The sequence below is a fragment of the Aotus nancymaae genome, unplaced genomic scaffold (genome assembly GCF_030222135.1).
Source record: "Aotus nancymaae isolate 86718 unplaced genomic scaffold, 86718_ANA_hifiasm-v0.15.2.pri h1tg000014l, whole genome shotgun sequence".
Lineage (NCBI taxonomy): Eukaryota > Metazoa > Chordata > Mammalia > Primates > Aotidae > Aotus > Aotus nancymaae.
Window position 1 is genome coordinate 74,380,144 of NW_026988425.1, and position 18,188 is coordinate 74,398,331.

Consider the following 18,188-nt stretch of genomic DNA (forward strand, 5'->3'; position numbering starts at 1 on the left):
GTATTAACATATTCAGCATTGTGTTCTGGAGAATCTTCTACATCCATAACAGTTCCTTGCCTACATGATTTACCTTTACCTTTTAAAAAAAGGATGGATATTAGTTTAATGTCTGGCCTATCTAGTGTAAACTTGCTACTTAGCAGTAGTTTTTACTTTTTTCTTTTTACCCCCAAAGTGAATCAGTTTTGAGCAGCTACTGGTAGTATTGGTTTGATCTTATACAGCAGCAAAGAACAGTCACTCGAGATCTTTGGCCTAGGTTTGACCTATTCCTCATGGCTTCATTGACCTTGAAGGCCTTGTTTGATCAGTGCTGGCATTGACCTAGAAACTTCAGTTGTCTTCCTCCTTAGTGGTCTTATCAATCCTTTCCTGCATCTGATGATTCTGGGCAGTTAACTTGAGTTGAAGTCCTATATAAAATGACTTATTCTGAAGTATAGCTGAGACCCTTAGATAACCATCCATTTTCTTTTAGATGTGTCTAGAGAAGATCTTGTTAAACTCAGCAACAGAAGCCCTATAATTATTTTGTTAGCTGGATTCCAGCAGGCATAACATAGCTTGCTGGGTGGCATAGCCCTATGACAGCTTGTACTAAAACAGACCCAAACATGTTCTATCAGGAAATCCTTAGATCTCCATCCAAAATGCAATCAGCACTATACTAGAAATCTTGCTTGTCTCTCTTGGATTCTGTAAGGCCTATAGGTCCTTTTCTCCTTAAAAGTTCAAGATTGGAATCTGCCCCAGCAATGTGGTGGCCTGGAGGCATATGTGCAAAGGCAATTAATTATTTGTTTAAAATGAAGTACCATTTATTTATAGGCACGAAAGGGTTTTACAATAAAAAGTTGAGTCTCCTTTCTAACCCTTCCACTTTCTTTACTCAAACTCTCAGAGGTTGCCACTGATATCTTGGTCTTGGGTGTCTTTCCAGATATATTCAGTGTACATGCAGCATGTATACTTATGTTTAAGTATATGGTAGCATACATGTATTCATACTGTGTTGCACTACTTAAAAAAATAACTTAATGGTCTGTCTTGGTCATTACTCAGTATTTACAGAACTCATTCTTTATTTTTTGTGGTTGCATACTATCCCATTATTTGGATATAAAATAATTTATTTAGCCAATCCTCACTGATGGAAATTTAGGTTGTTTCCAACCTTATCCTATCAAAATAACACTTTAATAATCATTGTATGAATTTTATATATTACATATGTGACTATATCTACAAGATAAATTCTTGGAAGTACCATTTTTGAGTCTAAGGTGTGTGTATTTTAAATTTTGATAGTTTTTGCCATCTTGTTCTTCAGGGATCTTATGCTAATTTAAACTCCCCTGCCCCTGGCAATGTCATTATGAGAGTGTCTGCTTGTTTTATCCATGTCTTTGTCTATACAGTCCCTTTCATACTTTTTGATCTTTGCCAATCCGATAGGTAAAAAATGTTATCACAGTTTTTAATTTGCATTTTTCTTATGGCTAACGTTGAACATATTTTTATCTACTTTTTTTTTTTTTTTTTTTTAGTAAACTATCTGTATTTCCTTTGCTTATTTTCCTGTTAGGCTGTTGGACTCTTTCTTATTGATTTGGTGGAACTATTTATATTTTGAGGAAATTAAAGCTATTTTATATTGAAAAAATTAGTTCTTTTCTATGATATAAGCTATAAATCCGTTTTCACATTTTGATATGTCTTTTGACTTTATAGTGTTAAGAGTTTGTTTGCCTGCAGTAGAATTTATCAGTCTTTTATGACTTCTGGGTTTTTATCATATTAAAAAAATATGTATTTTTAGCTGGGCACGGTGGCTTACACCTGCAATCCCAGCACTTTGGGAGGCCAAGGTGGGTGGATCACCTGAGGTCAGGAGTTTGAGACCAGCCTAGCCAACATGGTAAAACCCTGTCTCTACTAAAAATACAAAAACTAGCTGGATGTTATGGCGGGCACCTCTAATCCCAGCTATTCAGAGGCTGAGGCAGGAGAATCATTTGAACCCAGGAGGTGGAGATTGCAGTGAGCGGAGATTGCATCATTGCATTCTGGCCTGGGTAACAAGAGTGAAACTCTGTCTCAAAAAAAAAAAAAGTATTCTATATTTTCATCTAGCACATTTAGGGTTTTTTTTTTTTTTTTTCTCATTTAAATATTTCTTAGGTGAAGGCCATTCTATTTAGATACTAGAAGAGTTTTGGCTGTGAGAAAGTATTCTTTTAATTAGTGTTTTCTGGGATATAACAACTGGACAGTTCTTATTAATTTATCTTCTATAGTGATAGAGTGAAGTAACAAGTTTTGTGGTGAATGGACAGCAAGGAGTCCTAATAGGTGAAATGTAGTTGAACATGGAACAATTTTAAGTTACAAGACTAAAGTTTCAGAGGGCCAGGTCAAGACTGGCCAAGTTGCCAGAAAGTAGTTTTTGAGGTAGTGGTAAAGACCACATCAAAGGCCGTCTCAGCATAGAAAAGCCTCCAAGAAGAGAGCATTGACAGAGGTGATTTTAGCATTTGGAGAGCTCCAGGTGAGCTATGGTGTTCATGAAGATCTTGAGTTGTTTGTGGACTTTTCTTCTGAGGTAGCTGCAGATTACCTGATTGACTGTGTTCATTGAGTTCAAAAGGGGAGCTCCAAGGAATTGAGTGCGGTGATTCTCAAGTTTGGCTGCTATGCTAGAATCTGCTAGGTAGATTCTCACCTAATTGGTCTGAGGTGAGACCCCAGCAACAACATTTTGAAAACTCCCCAGGGGGGTCTAATGTGCAGCTCCAATTGCAAACCATTGTTAATGCAGTTAGTTTGCTGTCTCTTTGAGTCAAGGATTGCAGTACATGCCTCAGTACTTCCAAAATGTGCATACAAATCACCTAGGGATCACATTTTAAATACAGAATCAGGAAGTCTGGGGTGATGCTTGAGATTCTGCATGTCTGTCTAATAAGCTCACAGCTCATGCTGTGGCTCCTGGTCCTCAGATCACACTTGAGTGGCTTGAGTTTGTTATTTAAAGTGCAAAGCACTGGCCCACACTGGTCCATGAGAGTCAGTAAGCTATGGTCCTGCTCTCTGGCAGAATTTGCTTAGTGTGCTAGAAAGAATACTCAGGTCAAGAGATCCATTCGTTCCACTTCCTGCTCTGCCTCCAACTAATTAGCTGTAAGACAAGTTTCTTCGAAGTGCTTTACTCCTTCACCCTCTTATCTCTAAAATGAGAGGCTTGAATTGGATAAACTTGAAGCTTCCCTTTGTTATTGCATCCTCACATGCTTTCCAGGGTGTTTTCGAACACTATCTGCATCAGGTTTTTACGTGGAATGGAATCTGGTTCCTATAAAGACTTTGTCATCCCTTAGAGGCTGGGGGCCTAGGCCCTGAGCTTATGATCTACTGGGAGAAATAAAACTAACAAATGTTAAAAAATTAAAGAAGAGTTCAATGTTGAAGTGTAAGCTATGATAAGTACAAAAAGGATGCAGGGAAGCAAGAGAGGAGTGTTAATTGGAATGGTCTGGAAAACTTCATTGCCAAGTGGGGATTTGAGTTAACATTGTTTACTGGGCTATATGGACTGCAGGGCTGACAAGGGAGTGGCGATTCTCATGCTTTTGCATTTGTCTCTAAAAATGCATCTTCAACAGAGAAGAACAAAACATATTTTTCTGCCTTAAATTAAAACAAAGTAGGAGAAAGACCCAGTTTTGTAGAAGTGTTTAAAGGGAAATCAAAATCCAAAAAACTCTGTATTTAATTTTTCAAGGCTAATCTTGACTGAAAAGATTGATACTGAAAAAAATCACTACTACCAAATACAGAGCCAAAACCCAGTGTACTTCCCTATAGATAATAATAAATGCTATTAGAAATTACCTAAAATGTAAGTAAAAATTCCTCACATTATAAGTAATATTGAAAGTGACATATCTCTTTATCTTAACTCATTGGGAAAGAGACCAGATAATTTATTTAGATTTTATAACATAGGTGCACAGGAATTTTTGACTCATCTCTTTTAATGTCAAAGGAGATGTATTTTGCATTATAATTAGAATTTTACTAAATGTTATGTTCCCTTAAGAGGAGGTTGTATGACCAGGGCTCAGGTATAGAAAAATACAAAATAGAGCAGTTACCCTCATTTAATGAGTTATATTTAGTACACACAATGCAGCTTTGTGTTCTCAGAATATCCTGAAAGTTTTGGTTTTTATCTCTATGGCTAGATCATTTTGAAATTGCAGACTTTGAGTAATTTTTCTCACAAACATATGCTATTATAGTTTTACTGTATAGTCATGCTGCATAATAACATTTCGGTCAAGGACAGACCACATACACAATGTTCCCGTAAGATTATAATACTGCATTTTTACGGTACTTTTTCTTTGTTCAAACATGCTTAGATACACAAATACTTATCATTTTGTTACAATTGTCTGCAATTAGTACAGTAACATGCTGTACAGGTTTGCAGCCTAGGAGCAAGCAACTATGTCATATAGCCTAGGTATGTAGGAGGCTATACCATTCAGGTTTGTGTAAGCACAGTCTATGATGTTTGTACAATGACAGAATAGCTCAATGACGTATTTCTCAAAAGGTATTCCTGCCATTACGTGATGCATAACTGTGTATAGTAAATCTTTTACATAATCAACTATTGATTATCACAGTGAGATTGATGATACAATACAATAGGAATCTTCTATTTTTAAACTATTAAACACAATTTATGTTACTTAATAACAAAATTATTTTGGTTGCAAGTGACATAAAACCCAACCTATTGGGTGAAGCCAAGAAGGGACTTTTTGGGGTCATGTAATTGAAAAATTGAGGTAGAACTAGTTTCAGATATGGTTGGTGTAAATAACCTAGTCAGAATCTGGTTTCTTTGCATCTCATGGTCTTGCTTTCCTCTGAGTTGCAAAGCAGACTTTGTTTAATTACCTGGTGACTGCCAGTTGGTTTATTTTATTTTAATTTTTGGTTTGTGTGGTTCAAACTTAGTGGAAAAGAGAACAGCCACCTTTCCCAAACTCCCCAAACCAAATCCTGAATTGTATCCCATTGGCTATGATTGTAGATAATTTGTCCTTCAGAGTCTCTGGGGCCAGCAGTACTGATTGGCAAGATTGGAGTCCTGTGTCTATCCCTGGAGCTGTAATTAGAGGAACAGTAGCCAGTGCTCCTCTAAGGAACCATTGCCTTCAAAATCAGGGAATGGTTCCTTAAAGGAGCAATGACTACTGCTCCAAAAGAAGGAAGAATAGATGTTTGATGTGAAACAGTGGCAATGTCAGCAGTCAGTACATATATATTTCTCAGTTTAAGCCCATGTTAAATTTACATTTTTCTGAATACAAAGGTTTCAATGGTAGAAGACCATCACAGGGTCTGCTTTGTGGTCAGATAGTGGTCAGATAGTGTAGAGCTGGAATTTAAAACAGTAATTCCATCTACACAATGGATATCCTTAATGAAATAATTAAAAATTACAGTATTGGATATTTGTTGGTCTACTTTACAGGCAGGAATGTTATTAAAAATATTTAACAACCTGTGACAGAAGCATCAACCAATCAGAATGAGCTGGATCCAACCAATCAGAACTAGTGCTGACAACAAACAACCAGTGCAGCCACCTGAGTGAGGGCTGGCAGTTTGTCAGCACAACTTACTGGGAGGCATTGTTAAGGTGCTGCCAAGTCTCTTAAAATAATAGTTACTGTTTTAGTTTCCTAGGAACGTCATAACGAAATACCACAAACTGGAAGACTTAAAGTAACAGAAATTTATTGTCTCACAGTTCTGGAGGTTAGAAGTCTGAAATCAAGATGTTGGCAGGGACCTGCTCCCACCAGAGGCTCTAGGGAAGGAGCATTCCTTACTGCTTCTGGTTTCCAGTGGCCGATGGCAATCCTTGGCGTTCTTTAGCTTGTAGATGGACCTCTGCAGTCTTTATCTTCACATCGCTTTTTTCCTGTGTGTCACTGCATCCACATTTCCCTCTTCTTATAGGAAGATTAAGTAACCCCTTAGTCCTTAGTATTATTTTAATTCTGTTAAAATGTAAATGTTGGTGTGACAATTTGGTGGGGAATTAGTATTTATTGGCATGTATGTTTGTGCTTGGGGAGGTATTATATTCTTATACATGACTTTATTGAATTCAAACAAGTGTTATCTTAAAAAAAACGGAACTGGGCCGGGTGTGGTGTCTCAGGCCTATAATCCCAGCACTTTGGGAGGCTGAGGCGGGTAGATCACGAGATCAAGAGATCGAGACCATCCTGGTCAACATGGTGAAACCCCGTCTCTACTAAAAATACAAAAATTAGCTGGGCATGGTGGCGCACGCCTGTAGTCCCAGCTACTCGGGAGGCTGAGGCAGGAGAATTGCCTGAACCCAGGAGGCGGAGATTGCGGTGAGCCGAGATTGTGCCATTGTACTCCAGCCTGGGTAACAAGAGCGAAACTCTGTCTCAAAAAAAAAAAAAAAAAAAAAAACGGAACTGGTCACAGCTAGATGAACATCATCCATCAGTGTATTTAAGAGCAAGTAGAAGAAACAGGAGAGAAATACTGGTAAAGGGCTTGGAAGCCGTATCTTGTAAAGAGTATTTGCAGATGGCAGTCATTTCTTCGTTCTCAGAACAGCTGTGTAGAAAAAGGATTAGACTTCAGAGGGCAGAACTAAGTAAGTTAAAGTTAAAGTTAAAGGAAGTGAAATACGGGACAAAACTTTCTTAATGTACAGTGCACCAAAGGAAGTGGCTGCTGTGTAAGGGAGTAGCAAGCACAGGTTCCTGGAGGTACACAGGCAGATGCTGAGATGCATAATTACCTTTCTGGGACATTTTCATAGAGATCTTGCCTTGAGAAAGAAATTGAAATGGAAGCTGTCTTCCAGCTTTGAGATCTATTGCAGGTCCTAAAATTGTTCTTTATGTGTATGCCATGAAAATCAATATTAATTGTGTGACAAGCTATTTCTATAAGCTTAAGTTTTGTTCTGTGATCTTGGTGCTATGGACTAGTCAGGAAAAAAAGGGGAAGGTTTAATCTAGGAGGGGGGAAACATCTTTAATAAATAAGAAAGGTAGGAGAATAAAGCATGCATTTATTGAGACCTACTATGTGCAGGATGTGGGACTAGTTTCTTTATCCATATAGTCTCATCTCATTTGGTACATTTAGTTTTTCACTGATCAGTAGGAACTTATGGGAAGTGGTTCTTAAAATGATGAATTCTTAAAATAATTGGGGTTTTATTATATATTTTTTGGTGATGAAACGCAGGACTGTTCTGATGGCTACATGTGCAAAATACACTTTCAAATTAAGAATGAGCCTGTGATGTCACATCCAGGGACATCTACTCATGGACAGACATGTCTTCCCATGGAGGTGAGTAGTTTAATGTATCATGTTCTTCTTTTCAGTCTCTGTAAAGTATACATTTAAACATTTAATTCTTGTTAAGTAAATATTATAAAAACTTTAAACTTCTTCCCATTGGATTCTGGGCCTATTGTAGGGGAAGAAGGAGGTATTTTCTTTTGTAATACTGAAAGCAAGAATTGTGGTAAAGTTATATAAGATCCACTCTGACTCTATCCAGATTGTAGTGAGCCATCATTCGTTTGGTTTCTGTTGGATCTGAATACCACAGATGGCTTCTGTTATCTATTGATTTTTTTTTTTTCCCCAAGTAAAATTCCCTGAAGATAATACAGCCCTAGCCTCAGGCTGCTTAATACTTGACTGGAGACCTCTTTGCCTGCTCTGCCTATAGCCCTTTTTCCCTTGAAAATATGCTGGATCTGGGTCTTATTCCTTAGGGGACTTTAACCTTGAATTGAAAATCTTGCTGAACCAAATTTTATTATGGTACTAATGATTGAGTGGTTTTCTGAGATATTTTCAATTTTCCTTTTATCAAAATGCAAATAGACTTACTGTATTTCTTGTGAAAAAATTGTGTATACCCATTTTAAAAATAAATAATAGAGAAATACATAAAAAGGATTTTAAAATGTCCCATATGTCCTTCAATAAGTTACCACTGTTAACATTTTAGTAAGTATCCTTTCACATATTTCTATCATATGCACACACATACGTACTTGTTTTTTTTGTTATTGTTGTTTGCAATGAACAGATATATCATGGACATCTTTCCATGTCAGTAAATGCAAAATTCCATAGTTCTCTTTAATGACTTCATTGCATTCTATCCTGTGGAAGTACCATAATTATATGGTACTCATATTGAAATAAAATACTTGAATTTTGAAAGAAGATTGGTGATGACCAAATTATTTCAGCACAAAAGAAGAAATCACTAGTGCTTGAATTCTGAGCATCCTGGGAAAATGAAAGAGGTGACTTTTTTTGTGCAGGAAGAACTCTTTCTCAGAACATGTTAAATCAGGACAATCTGGCAATCGGACATCAGTCCCCTTGCCCGTATGTGATGCTAGCCTGAAGGTAACTTTCACCTTTATAATTTGGTTTGGAAGTTATTCTTGAGAGTATTGTGCTTGGTAATAAGCTAAGTACCCCCAGATGGGTGCTTGAATCTTGATTACTGCTTTGTGGTTCCAATAACCAACATCAAATCTGAAGCCAAGCATATTAGGAAGCTTTTCAATTCATTATATATTAACTTAAAAAAAGTTAAAAAAATTAACATAGAAATGATGATTTTAAAAATGAATTACTAGTTTTTGCCTAACAAGTTGGCAGAAATTTGAAAAGCACTAAAAAGTGGTGTTGACAGTGTGAGGGAACTGACACTTTCTGGTTGATGTTTTAACTTCACAAAGTTTAGAGATGTGCACATACTATGAATAATCTATTCCAATTCTAGGAATTTAGCCTCATAAAATATAATTTTTTTCAACGTTTTTCATTTCCAAATTTTCCAATAAATTTGAAACATATGGAAAAGTTGAAAGAATTTTGCAGTGAATATCTATATGCTTACCACATAAAGTCCACCATTAACATTTTGCTGCGCTTGCTTTATTATATGTTGATCCCTCTCCTCTATCAGCACATCTTATTTTTTTGATGCAATAATTTTAATTAAAATAAATTACACACAAATACTCAAAATATTTGAATACACAAAGATTTACCTGCAAGTGTATTCATCTCAACCTTATTTATAATAGGAAAAATGAAAACAACAGAAATATACAATGATAATGGATTGGTTAATTATGGCACATCCCTAGATGGATGCAGTCATTAAAAGTGATATTCTAGGTGACTTTTTAGTTACGCAGGTTAAACGTTCATGTTGGCCAGGCGCGGTGGCTCAATGCCTGTAATCCCAGCACTTTGAGAGGCCAAAGCAGGTGGATCACCTGAGCTTAGGAATTTAAGACCAACCTGGGCAACATGGTGAAATCCTGTCTCTACTAAAAATACAGAAATTTAGCCAGGCGTGGTGGCATGCACCTGTGGTCCCAGCTACTCAGGAGGCTGAGACAGGAGAATTGTTTGAACCTGGGAGGTGGAGGTTGCAGTGAGCTGAGATCGTGCCATTGTACTCCAGCCTGGGTGACAGACAGAGTGAGACCTTGTCTTGAAAAAAAGAAAAAAAAAAAACAAAAGTTCATGTTAAGTGAAAAAAATGGTAGATTATGTGATATAAACGATAGAATCCAAGTATGATTAACATTCTTCAAACTATCAGTTGACTATTACAATTTTAAATTATGATTCTTTTAAAATTTATCTCTTCAAAGAGTGAAACCATAAGTCTTTTCTCTCACTCCCTTGAAATCCCTAGAGTTACTTTGCTTGGTCCAGTGATTTCATTTGTAGTCACTATCCATCCTTGTAAGCTTCCATTACTGCCATAACTCTGATAGGCATCCCTCTCTCATTTTTTATCCTAGATAAGAACAGAAGATTTTAAAATTTAGAACAAGACAACCCAGTACCCCATCTTTGTTTATTTACCAGCTTCGGCCTCCTGCATAGCAGAAACAATGATTGAAAGATCACATATACATATATAAATATGTAATATTCACATAAGGCCTAGAAATAATTTCCCCCCTTCCAAACAAATCAGATTTTCTTAGAATTTTTTTTTCTTTTTAGTTACATTTATTCTTGTTCTTTCTCTTCAGAATTTGCCTTAAAAGTGTATGTCCTTTATCACTCCTTCTTAGTACTCCTCAGACTCATGCTTATTGTTTTAAAAGCCGGATTGGTTCCTTAGACTGTAAACCCCATGGAAGTAAGCCGACTCAGTGAGTATGTATTATTTGACTGAACCTTCAGGTTTAATTACCCGTAGAACTAGGTCACTTAACAAATCAGATACCTCTGTATTTTGATATAAACTGGATTATCAAGTGAGTTACTTAGAATTGATTAAATTATATATATGTATTATATATAATACATAGATACTACATATATATGTATTATATATACAATATATGTAGTATAGTATATTACAAAAAGCATGGGTGTGTGTGTGTATATATGTGTATATATATATACACACACACATATATATACATATATATACACACACACCCATACTTTTTGTATATATGTGTGTATACAAAAAGTATATGTGTGTATACAAAAACTACATGTGTATATATGTGTGTGTATATATATACACACATATACTTTTTGTATATACATATATACACATATATGTATATACACATATGTATATATATACACACATATATACTTTTTGTATACACATATATACACACACATACATAAATATATATATACACACATCCCATACTTTTTGTAATGTACTATGCTACATATATTGTATATATAATACATACATATATACTCACATACACACATACACACACACACACACACACACACACACACACACACACACACACACGACCCTAAAATAACCCTAGGGATTTCAAGGGAGTGAGAGAAAAAAGTTATGGGTTTCACTCTTTGAAGAGATAAATTTTAAAAAGAATTAAATTTAAAATTGTAATAGTCAATGGATAGTTTGAAGAATGTTAATCATACTTGGATTCTGTTGTTTATACCACATAATCTACATATATACACATATATATGTGTATATGTATATATACGTGTGTGTGTGTATATATATATATATATATATATATATATATATATATATATATATGTGGAGATGTGGGTTTTGCTCTGTTGCCCAGGCTTGTCTCAAAGTCCTGGCTTCAAGTGATCCTTACTCCTCAGCTTCCCATAGTGCTGAGATTACAGTCATGAGCCACTGTGCCCAGCCTGAATTCTAAAAGACTTTAGTTTCTACTAGAATAACATTTTTTTTTCAACAATCAATTTACATAGAAAAATCAACAATGTTTAAAAAGAGAGGTTTGCAGGGAGTTTTTAGTAGTTTGTGTTTCTGAGTTGTCACGGGAATTGAACCGAATGATAAACCCTTCATCCTCCAGTCAACTCCAGTGTTTTATTTTTAATTATTTGGCAACTCATAGTAAATTTAGTCAGCCTAATTTACTCAGATTATAACAACAGCACAAGTAGAAGAAAGAGTGGTAGACTTGGAGATAGAAATTGTTTTGTAGTTCTCTTAGCCACTTACTAGTAAGGTAACCTTGAATAAACTTCAGTTTTCTCATTCAAATTGTGGGCCCTTCTTACTTCTTGTTTTGGTTGGTTGTAAGAAGCATGCAGTGCTATTACTAATACTAATAATGTCACACATAACAATTATCTTTTTCTGTTATCTCATAATTATGCAAGAAGACGTAGGATGTGAATGGAGAAACATGAAGGAGCAGGAAGAGAGCAGAGACTGTAACACATCCTTTAAATGTTGGAAATAATGAGTAGCCTCCAAGTTGGAAACTAACCCTTATTTAGCCACCACCACCAGTTATTCCAGAGAGTGGAACAGAGACAATTGAGAGTGACTCTCACTAAAAATCAGTGGTAGACTAATTAGAGTGTTTAAAACATTTCATTTGAACTATATATATAACGCCTCACTTTTCTAGATCAACATTGGACAGAAATGTATTCTCCTCTTAAGTTCTCTCATTCTTCAACATAGATTTGTTTATAACTTTTATTTAGTCAGTAGTATGATTAGAGGTATGGTGATTTGAATTTTTTTAGTTTTTCATTAAAAAATACCTCAGATGGCTAGGTATAGTTGCTCACACCTGTGGTCCCAGTGCTTCTTTCGGTCAAAAGGGGAGGATCGCTTGAGTCCAGGAGTTTGAGATTAGCCTACACGATAAAGTGAGACCCCATCTCTACAAAACTAGAAAAATTAGGTGGGCATGGTGGCATGCACCTGTAATCCTAGCTACTCTGGAGGCTGGGACAGACTTATTGCATAAGTCTGGGCATTTGAGGTTACAATCAGCTATGATCACACTACTGCACTCTATCTAGTATGGGCAACAGAATAGGACTGTCTCAAAAAAAACAAACAAAACCCCCCAAAAAACCCCAAATATCTCAGAATTAATGTTTTATCTTAATAGATAGCACATTTGTGATATCAGTAGAAAATACTGTGACAATTTAAGTGGGATGTAATTAGATAAGGGACAGTCATCTGCTAAAATTTTTTTTTTTTTTTTGAGACAGAGTCTTGCTCTTTTGTCCAGGCTGGAGTGCAATGGCGTGATCTTGGCTCACTGCAACCTCTGCCTCCTGGGTTCAAGTGATTCTCTCTCCTCAGCCTCCTGAGTAGCTGGGATTACAGGCGCCCATCATCATGTCCAGCTAATTTTTGTATTTTTGTAGATGCAGGGTTTCACTCTGTTGGCTAGGCTGGTTTCGAACTCCTGATCTGAGGTGATCTGCCAGCCTCAGCCTCCCAAAGTGCTGGGATTACAGCCATGAGCCACCATGCCCCACCAAACTGCTAACATTTAAAAAACTGAGGCCTAGAGGAGGGTAGAAGGTCAGAGGAGGGAGAGGATCAGGAAAAATAACTAATGGGTACCAGGCTTAATACCTGGGTGATGAAATAATCTGTACAACAAACTCCCATGACACAAGTTTACCTATGTAACATACCTGCATGTGTACCCCTGAACTGAAAAGTTTAAAAAAAATTGAATATTTAAGCAAATTTCATGAAAAAGATTGATTGTGCTCAGGATAGACAGAAGAACTCAAGGGATAATCCTAATTTGTACAAATTATCAAATTTAGTTGTAAGTGAATATACAGACTAGACTGTCTATCATGAAAAATTATTTGTAATTTTGTGATAGTAAGTTTCATAATCTTGCAAGCAATTGTATAAAACAACATTATTTTTCATTTCAACCATCACTAATCAAAAGATACTTCAACTCTGCACTGAAGAGTGATAAACTCTTATTTAACTATTGTCCTTGGGATTCCAAAACAGGGTTTAGGTAAAATACATCCTCTCTTGATCATAAATATGTAATGATCAAAAGTCTAACTTTTTTTTTACATTTTCTTCTAAATTAGTTGTATTTGTAGATAGTTGAACAACCATATGCAAGAAATGTAGATATATAATGGATATCAAGCTTGAGGGAAGGGTTTTTGTGGAGTTAGAGAGCACTATTTGCTTAGCTCCCAATATTTTTATTGGATGAACTGTTAGATCAACACTTTTTATCAATGACTTTAACAGATTCTCTTTCAACACACATTTATGACAGCATTAATGCCTTCATGTATTAACATTTTAATTCCCCTAAAATAATACTTATCATGGCCAATTATTGATTCTCTATTACATGCCAGTTTACCTTACTAGTGGCTTTATTATCTTATTTAATCTTCACAAAACTCTTATGACAATGGATATTAATATTAATATGGCAAATATATGCACAAGATTAGTGAAGGTAGATAAACACAGTAAATAATTATAACAATATTATAATAAAGACAGCAGTCTAAGTTTATGGAGGACTGTGGGTACTGAGCTAAGTGATTTGCATATATGAATTCATTTCAACTCACGATATGGATATCTTTATTATCTTCACTTTATATATGAGGAAACTGAGACATGACACAAGGATTAAGCTTGCCTAAGGACAATAGCTAGGAAGTGACTATGTTTGACTCCAGAGCTCTTGCTCTTAGCCGTTTTAAGAGTCTGTTACTTTAGTGGGTGTCAGAATCACCTGGAAGGCTCGTTAAAAACAAGTTACTGGGCCCCACCTTCAGGGTTTTTTTGTTTTTGTTTGTTTTTGTTTGTTTTTTGAGACGCAGTCTGTCTCTGTCACCCAGGCTGGCACTGCAACCTCTGCCTCCCAAGTTCAAGGGATTCTCCTGTCTCAGCCTTCCAAGTAGCTGGGATTACAGGTGCATGCCACCACCAGCTGATTTTTGTATTTTTAGTAGAGATGGGGTTTCACCATGTTGGCCAGACTGGTCTTGAACTCCTGACCTCAGGTGATTCATCTGCATTGGCCTCCCAAAGTGCTGGGATTACAGGCATGAGCCACCGCGCCTGGCCCAGGTTTTGATTAAGTAGGTCTAGAGTGGGTCTGAGAATGACTATACTACTTAATAATAGAATGCTTGGCATAAATGAAATGTTGCATAGCTGAAGATTAATTAATATGATGTGGGCCAGAGTCAGTATTGCAATAGAAGCAGAGCCTGAAATGGAAATTCTTGTTGAAGTGATTTATGAGGGATGTGTTCTTGGGTGAAAGGGAGTGGAGGAAGCAGGACAGAGCAAGGTGTAAAAGCTAGGAAAAATGGGGTCTCATCTAGAAGTTAACTTTAGTCTGATCCCCTAGGAAGCCCCAGAGCACAAACCATACCATAGAATTAGTCTCATTTTGTGTCACTGGAGCCAGTCTTTTGTACTCTGTGACAGTCATTAGCCTAATAGTCAGTAGCTGAAGTGTAGGTGAACATAGCTTCTCAAGACAGGTGGCTCCAGTTTTACTGAGTACTCTCTAGAGAAGTGTGCTGCTATGAGTTATCTGACCATTAACAACAGCTGGGTTAGGATAGCTGCACCAGCCTTAGGGGGGATCTAGGCATGGTAACAATAGTATAACTATCAAAGAGTAATCTGAAACTCACAAAATGGAATCTATGGGAAAATATATTTGTAAGATCTGCCTTTACATGAAAAGAGGAGGCCTGACTTGACAGCAATTGTTTGAGAAAGAGCTAGTGATTTTAGTTGACCACAAGCTCAAGAAAGTAAAAAAGAATACCATGGATACTAGAAAACTAGGAACTTAAGCTACATTAATCGAAGCATAAGTGAAGCTCAGATATGGTCTGGGAACCCCTTGAGACCTCAGAGACCCTTTCAGGAGGTCCACAAGATCAAAACTATTTTTATAATGATATTAAGATGTTGTGTGTATTTTTTTATAATATTTTTTTGAAACAGGGTCTCACTATTGGCCAGGCTGGAGTAAAGTGGCAAGATATCCATTCACTGCAACTTCGACCTCCCCCGGCTCAGGTGCTTCTCCCTCTTCAGCCTCCCAAGTAGCTGGAATTACAGGTGCATACCACCATACCTGACTAATTTTTTTAAATTAAGTAAACGTAGGTCAAAATATAGCACTTGATTTTTGTTTTGGAAAACTTTTATTGTCGGTTGAGGGGTTCCACGTACAGATTTATTACTTAGATAAACTTATATCATGGAGGTTTGTTGTACTGATGATTTCATCACCCACGTACTTAGCCTAGAACTCAATAGTTATCTTTTCTGTTCCTCTCCCTTCTCACATCCTTCACCCTCAAGGAGACCCCAGTGTCTGATGTTGCCTTCTTTGTGTTCATGAGTTCTCATCGTTTACTTCCCACTTACAAGTGAGAACATGTGTTATTTGGTTTTCTGTTTCTGGGAAGGTTTTCTTTTGCTAAAGATAATGGCCTTCAGCTCCATCCATGTTCCCACAAAAAGACATGATCTTGTTCTTTTTTCTGGCTGCCTAATTTTTGTATTTTTTGTAAAGACAAGAGTTTTGCTATATTGCCCAGGCTGGTCTCAAACTCTTGAGCTCTCCCTGTCTCAGCCTCTCAGGCCATTATTTGTATTTTTTACTCTCATTTTCCTCTAGCTTTCCAGAGGCTACCTGATGTGTAATACTGCAACAGATTGAATGCAGAAGCAGATACAAGAATCCAGCTGTATTCTATTAAACCAGACATTTTAAAAATTTGCAAAAAATGTTAACAATGTCACTTTTCTTAGTAATGTATTTTATTTTGGAAACTGTATTTTTCAGAGAAACATGTTGTTATGTTAACAATTATTAAGTGAATTATTTTATATTATTTTAATTATAATTATTTTAAACTTTTAATTTCTAATACCATGACTATTAATAGCTCTCTCTTAATTCATCTTATTGGGATTCTCAATGAATTTTAAAAGTGTAAAGGGGTCCTGAGACTAAAAAGTTTGATAACTACTGATCTAGATTAATATAATATTGTAGTATTACATGTGAAGAACAACATTGATGACCATTGTAAATAAAAAATTAATATGTAAATAATAGTTTTAAAATGAATAATAAATAGGATTTATTCAGGTAGAGGAGCATACCAACAGCAGGGGATGTGCCTGAATACATATTATTATGAGGATTAGTAAAGAAGAACTTTAATAAGGATTGTCAAAGTAGAACTGAAGAAGAATGAAGGTTAGTTGCCTTCAGATTTCTAGAAGGCTTTTCTGTGAAAGAGAGAGTGGGCTTATGTTGCTTGTTGAGGAAAGGACTAATTTTAGTGTCTGGAAATTATTCTAGACAACTCTTCCTTTGTTTAGAGTTCCCTACAATGAAATTGGTCAACTTGCAAAGCTGTGAACTCCCTTCCCTTTAAGGAGATGTTCAGCCGCATAGTAGATAGCCCTCTCCAGGAACAGTGGTTACAGACTCAAATGCTCAGATACTTAAAGCAGCCGGGCAAATGGTGAATGAGTGAAACGGGCCAATTGGAAGTAATGGGAGCTGTAACATATAGAGAGGGCAGGCCTTCTTTCTCCAAAGGGGCAGTAGATATGCAGCTCCAGGTGGATTTTCAAGAAAAGGCAGGGATCTAGATTGCTGTGTGTTGGCTTAATTTAAAAAAAAAATCCTGTGCAGGGCACCTAGACTATATCTGTGGGCTGCAGATGATCATCAGGCCACTGATTTATAATCTCTGGCCTCAAATAATTCACAGAGGATTCCTGCATTGTGTAGAAGACTGAGCTATGGAACCTCTAAATTCTCTAGGATTTAATGATGAATAGTTCTATTTGTATATGTCATATTTCCTGTTTAAAGATGTCTAAAAGGAATGTCTCTCTAGTACTTATTTTTTTTAATTTGACTTTGTATAATGTGGAAAATCAATTTATTTCGCTGATCTATTCTCAACCATCAGTCTTGACTATAGAAAAATAGATAGATTCTGATGGAATTGGAAACCGTTAAGTGAAATAGGCCCAGCACAGAAAGACTGCATGTTCTTACTCATATATGGGAGCTGAAAAAGTGAATCTCATGAAAATTGGGTAAATTGGAGATTACTAGGGGCTGGGAAGGGTAGAGGGAGGGATGAAGTGAAGTTGATTAATGGGTACAAATATATGGTTTGATAGAAGAAATAAGACCTGATGTTAGATAGATAGTAGGGTGACTATAGTTTATAGTAATCCATTGTACATTTCAAAATAGCTAGAAGAGAATAATTCAAATGTTTCTAGCATAAAGACAAATGTTTAAGGTGATACATATCCCAAGTACACTGATTTGATCTTTACAAATTATATGGATATATTAAATTATCACACATACCCCAAAACTATGTATATCTATTATACATCAATAAAATTGAAAAAAGAAACATAGTTGGATTCATGATTTTTATGCCTATAAGATTATTAACAAAAGCATGTACATAATCATAGGATTTAAAAAATCAAAGCAGAATGTAATAGAAAGTGAAGTCATTTGTGAAAATCATAATTTCTGCCTTCTTTGGATTTTCTAAATCAAAAGTTAACTTAAAATGATAGTTAAAAGAATGAGATGATACTTAGAAATCTACTAAATATGCTAGGATGTCTTTTAGTTCTGACTTTGGGAAACAGTTCTTACAGGTTAGTCATATTAAATAAGACATTTATCGAGAGTAGGTAGTATGATTTTTCCATG

The 18,188-nt window shown here is 36.0% G+C and overlaps 1 protein-coding gene across 5 annotated transcripts in view; it reads left to right on the plus strand.

The window, feature by feature from the left end:
• Window positions 1-18,188, plus strand: part of ATG10 (autophagy related 10) — a 300,751-nt gene that overhangs the window by 95,856 nt on the left and 186,707 nt on the right. For all 5 annotated transcript variants that reach the window (XM_012477564.3, XM_012477565.3, XM_012477562.2 and 2 more), the window contains exon 3: window positions 7,327-7,434. In XM_012477564.3, the coding sequence (XP_012332987.2) occupies window positions 7,327-7,434 (108 nt within the window). The remainder of the gene's footprint in view (window positions 1-7,326; window positions 7,435-18,188) is intronic.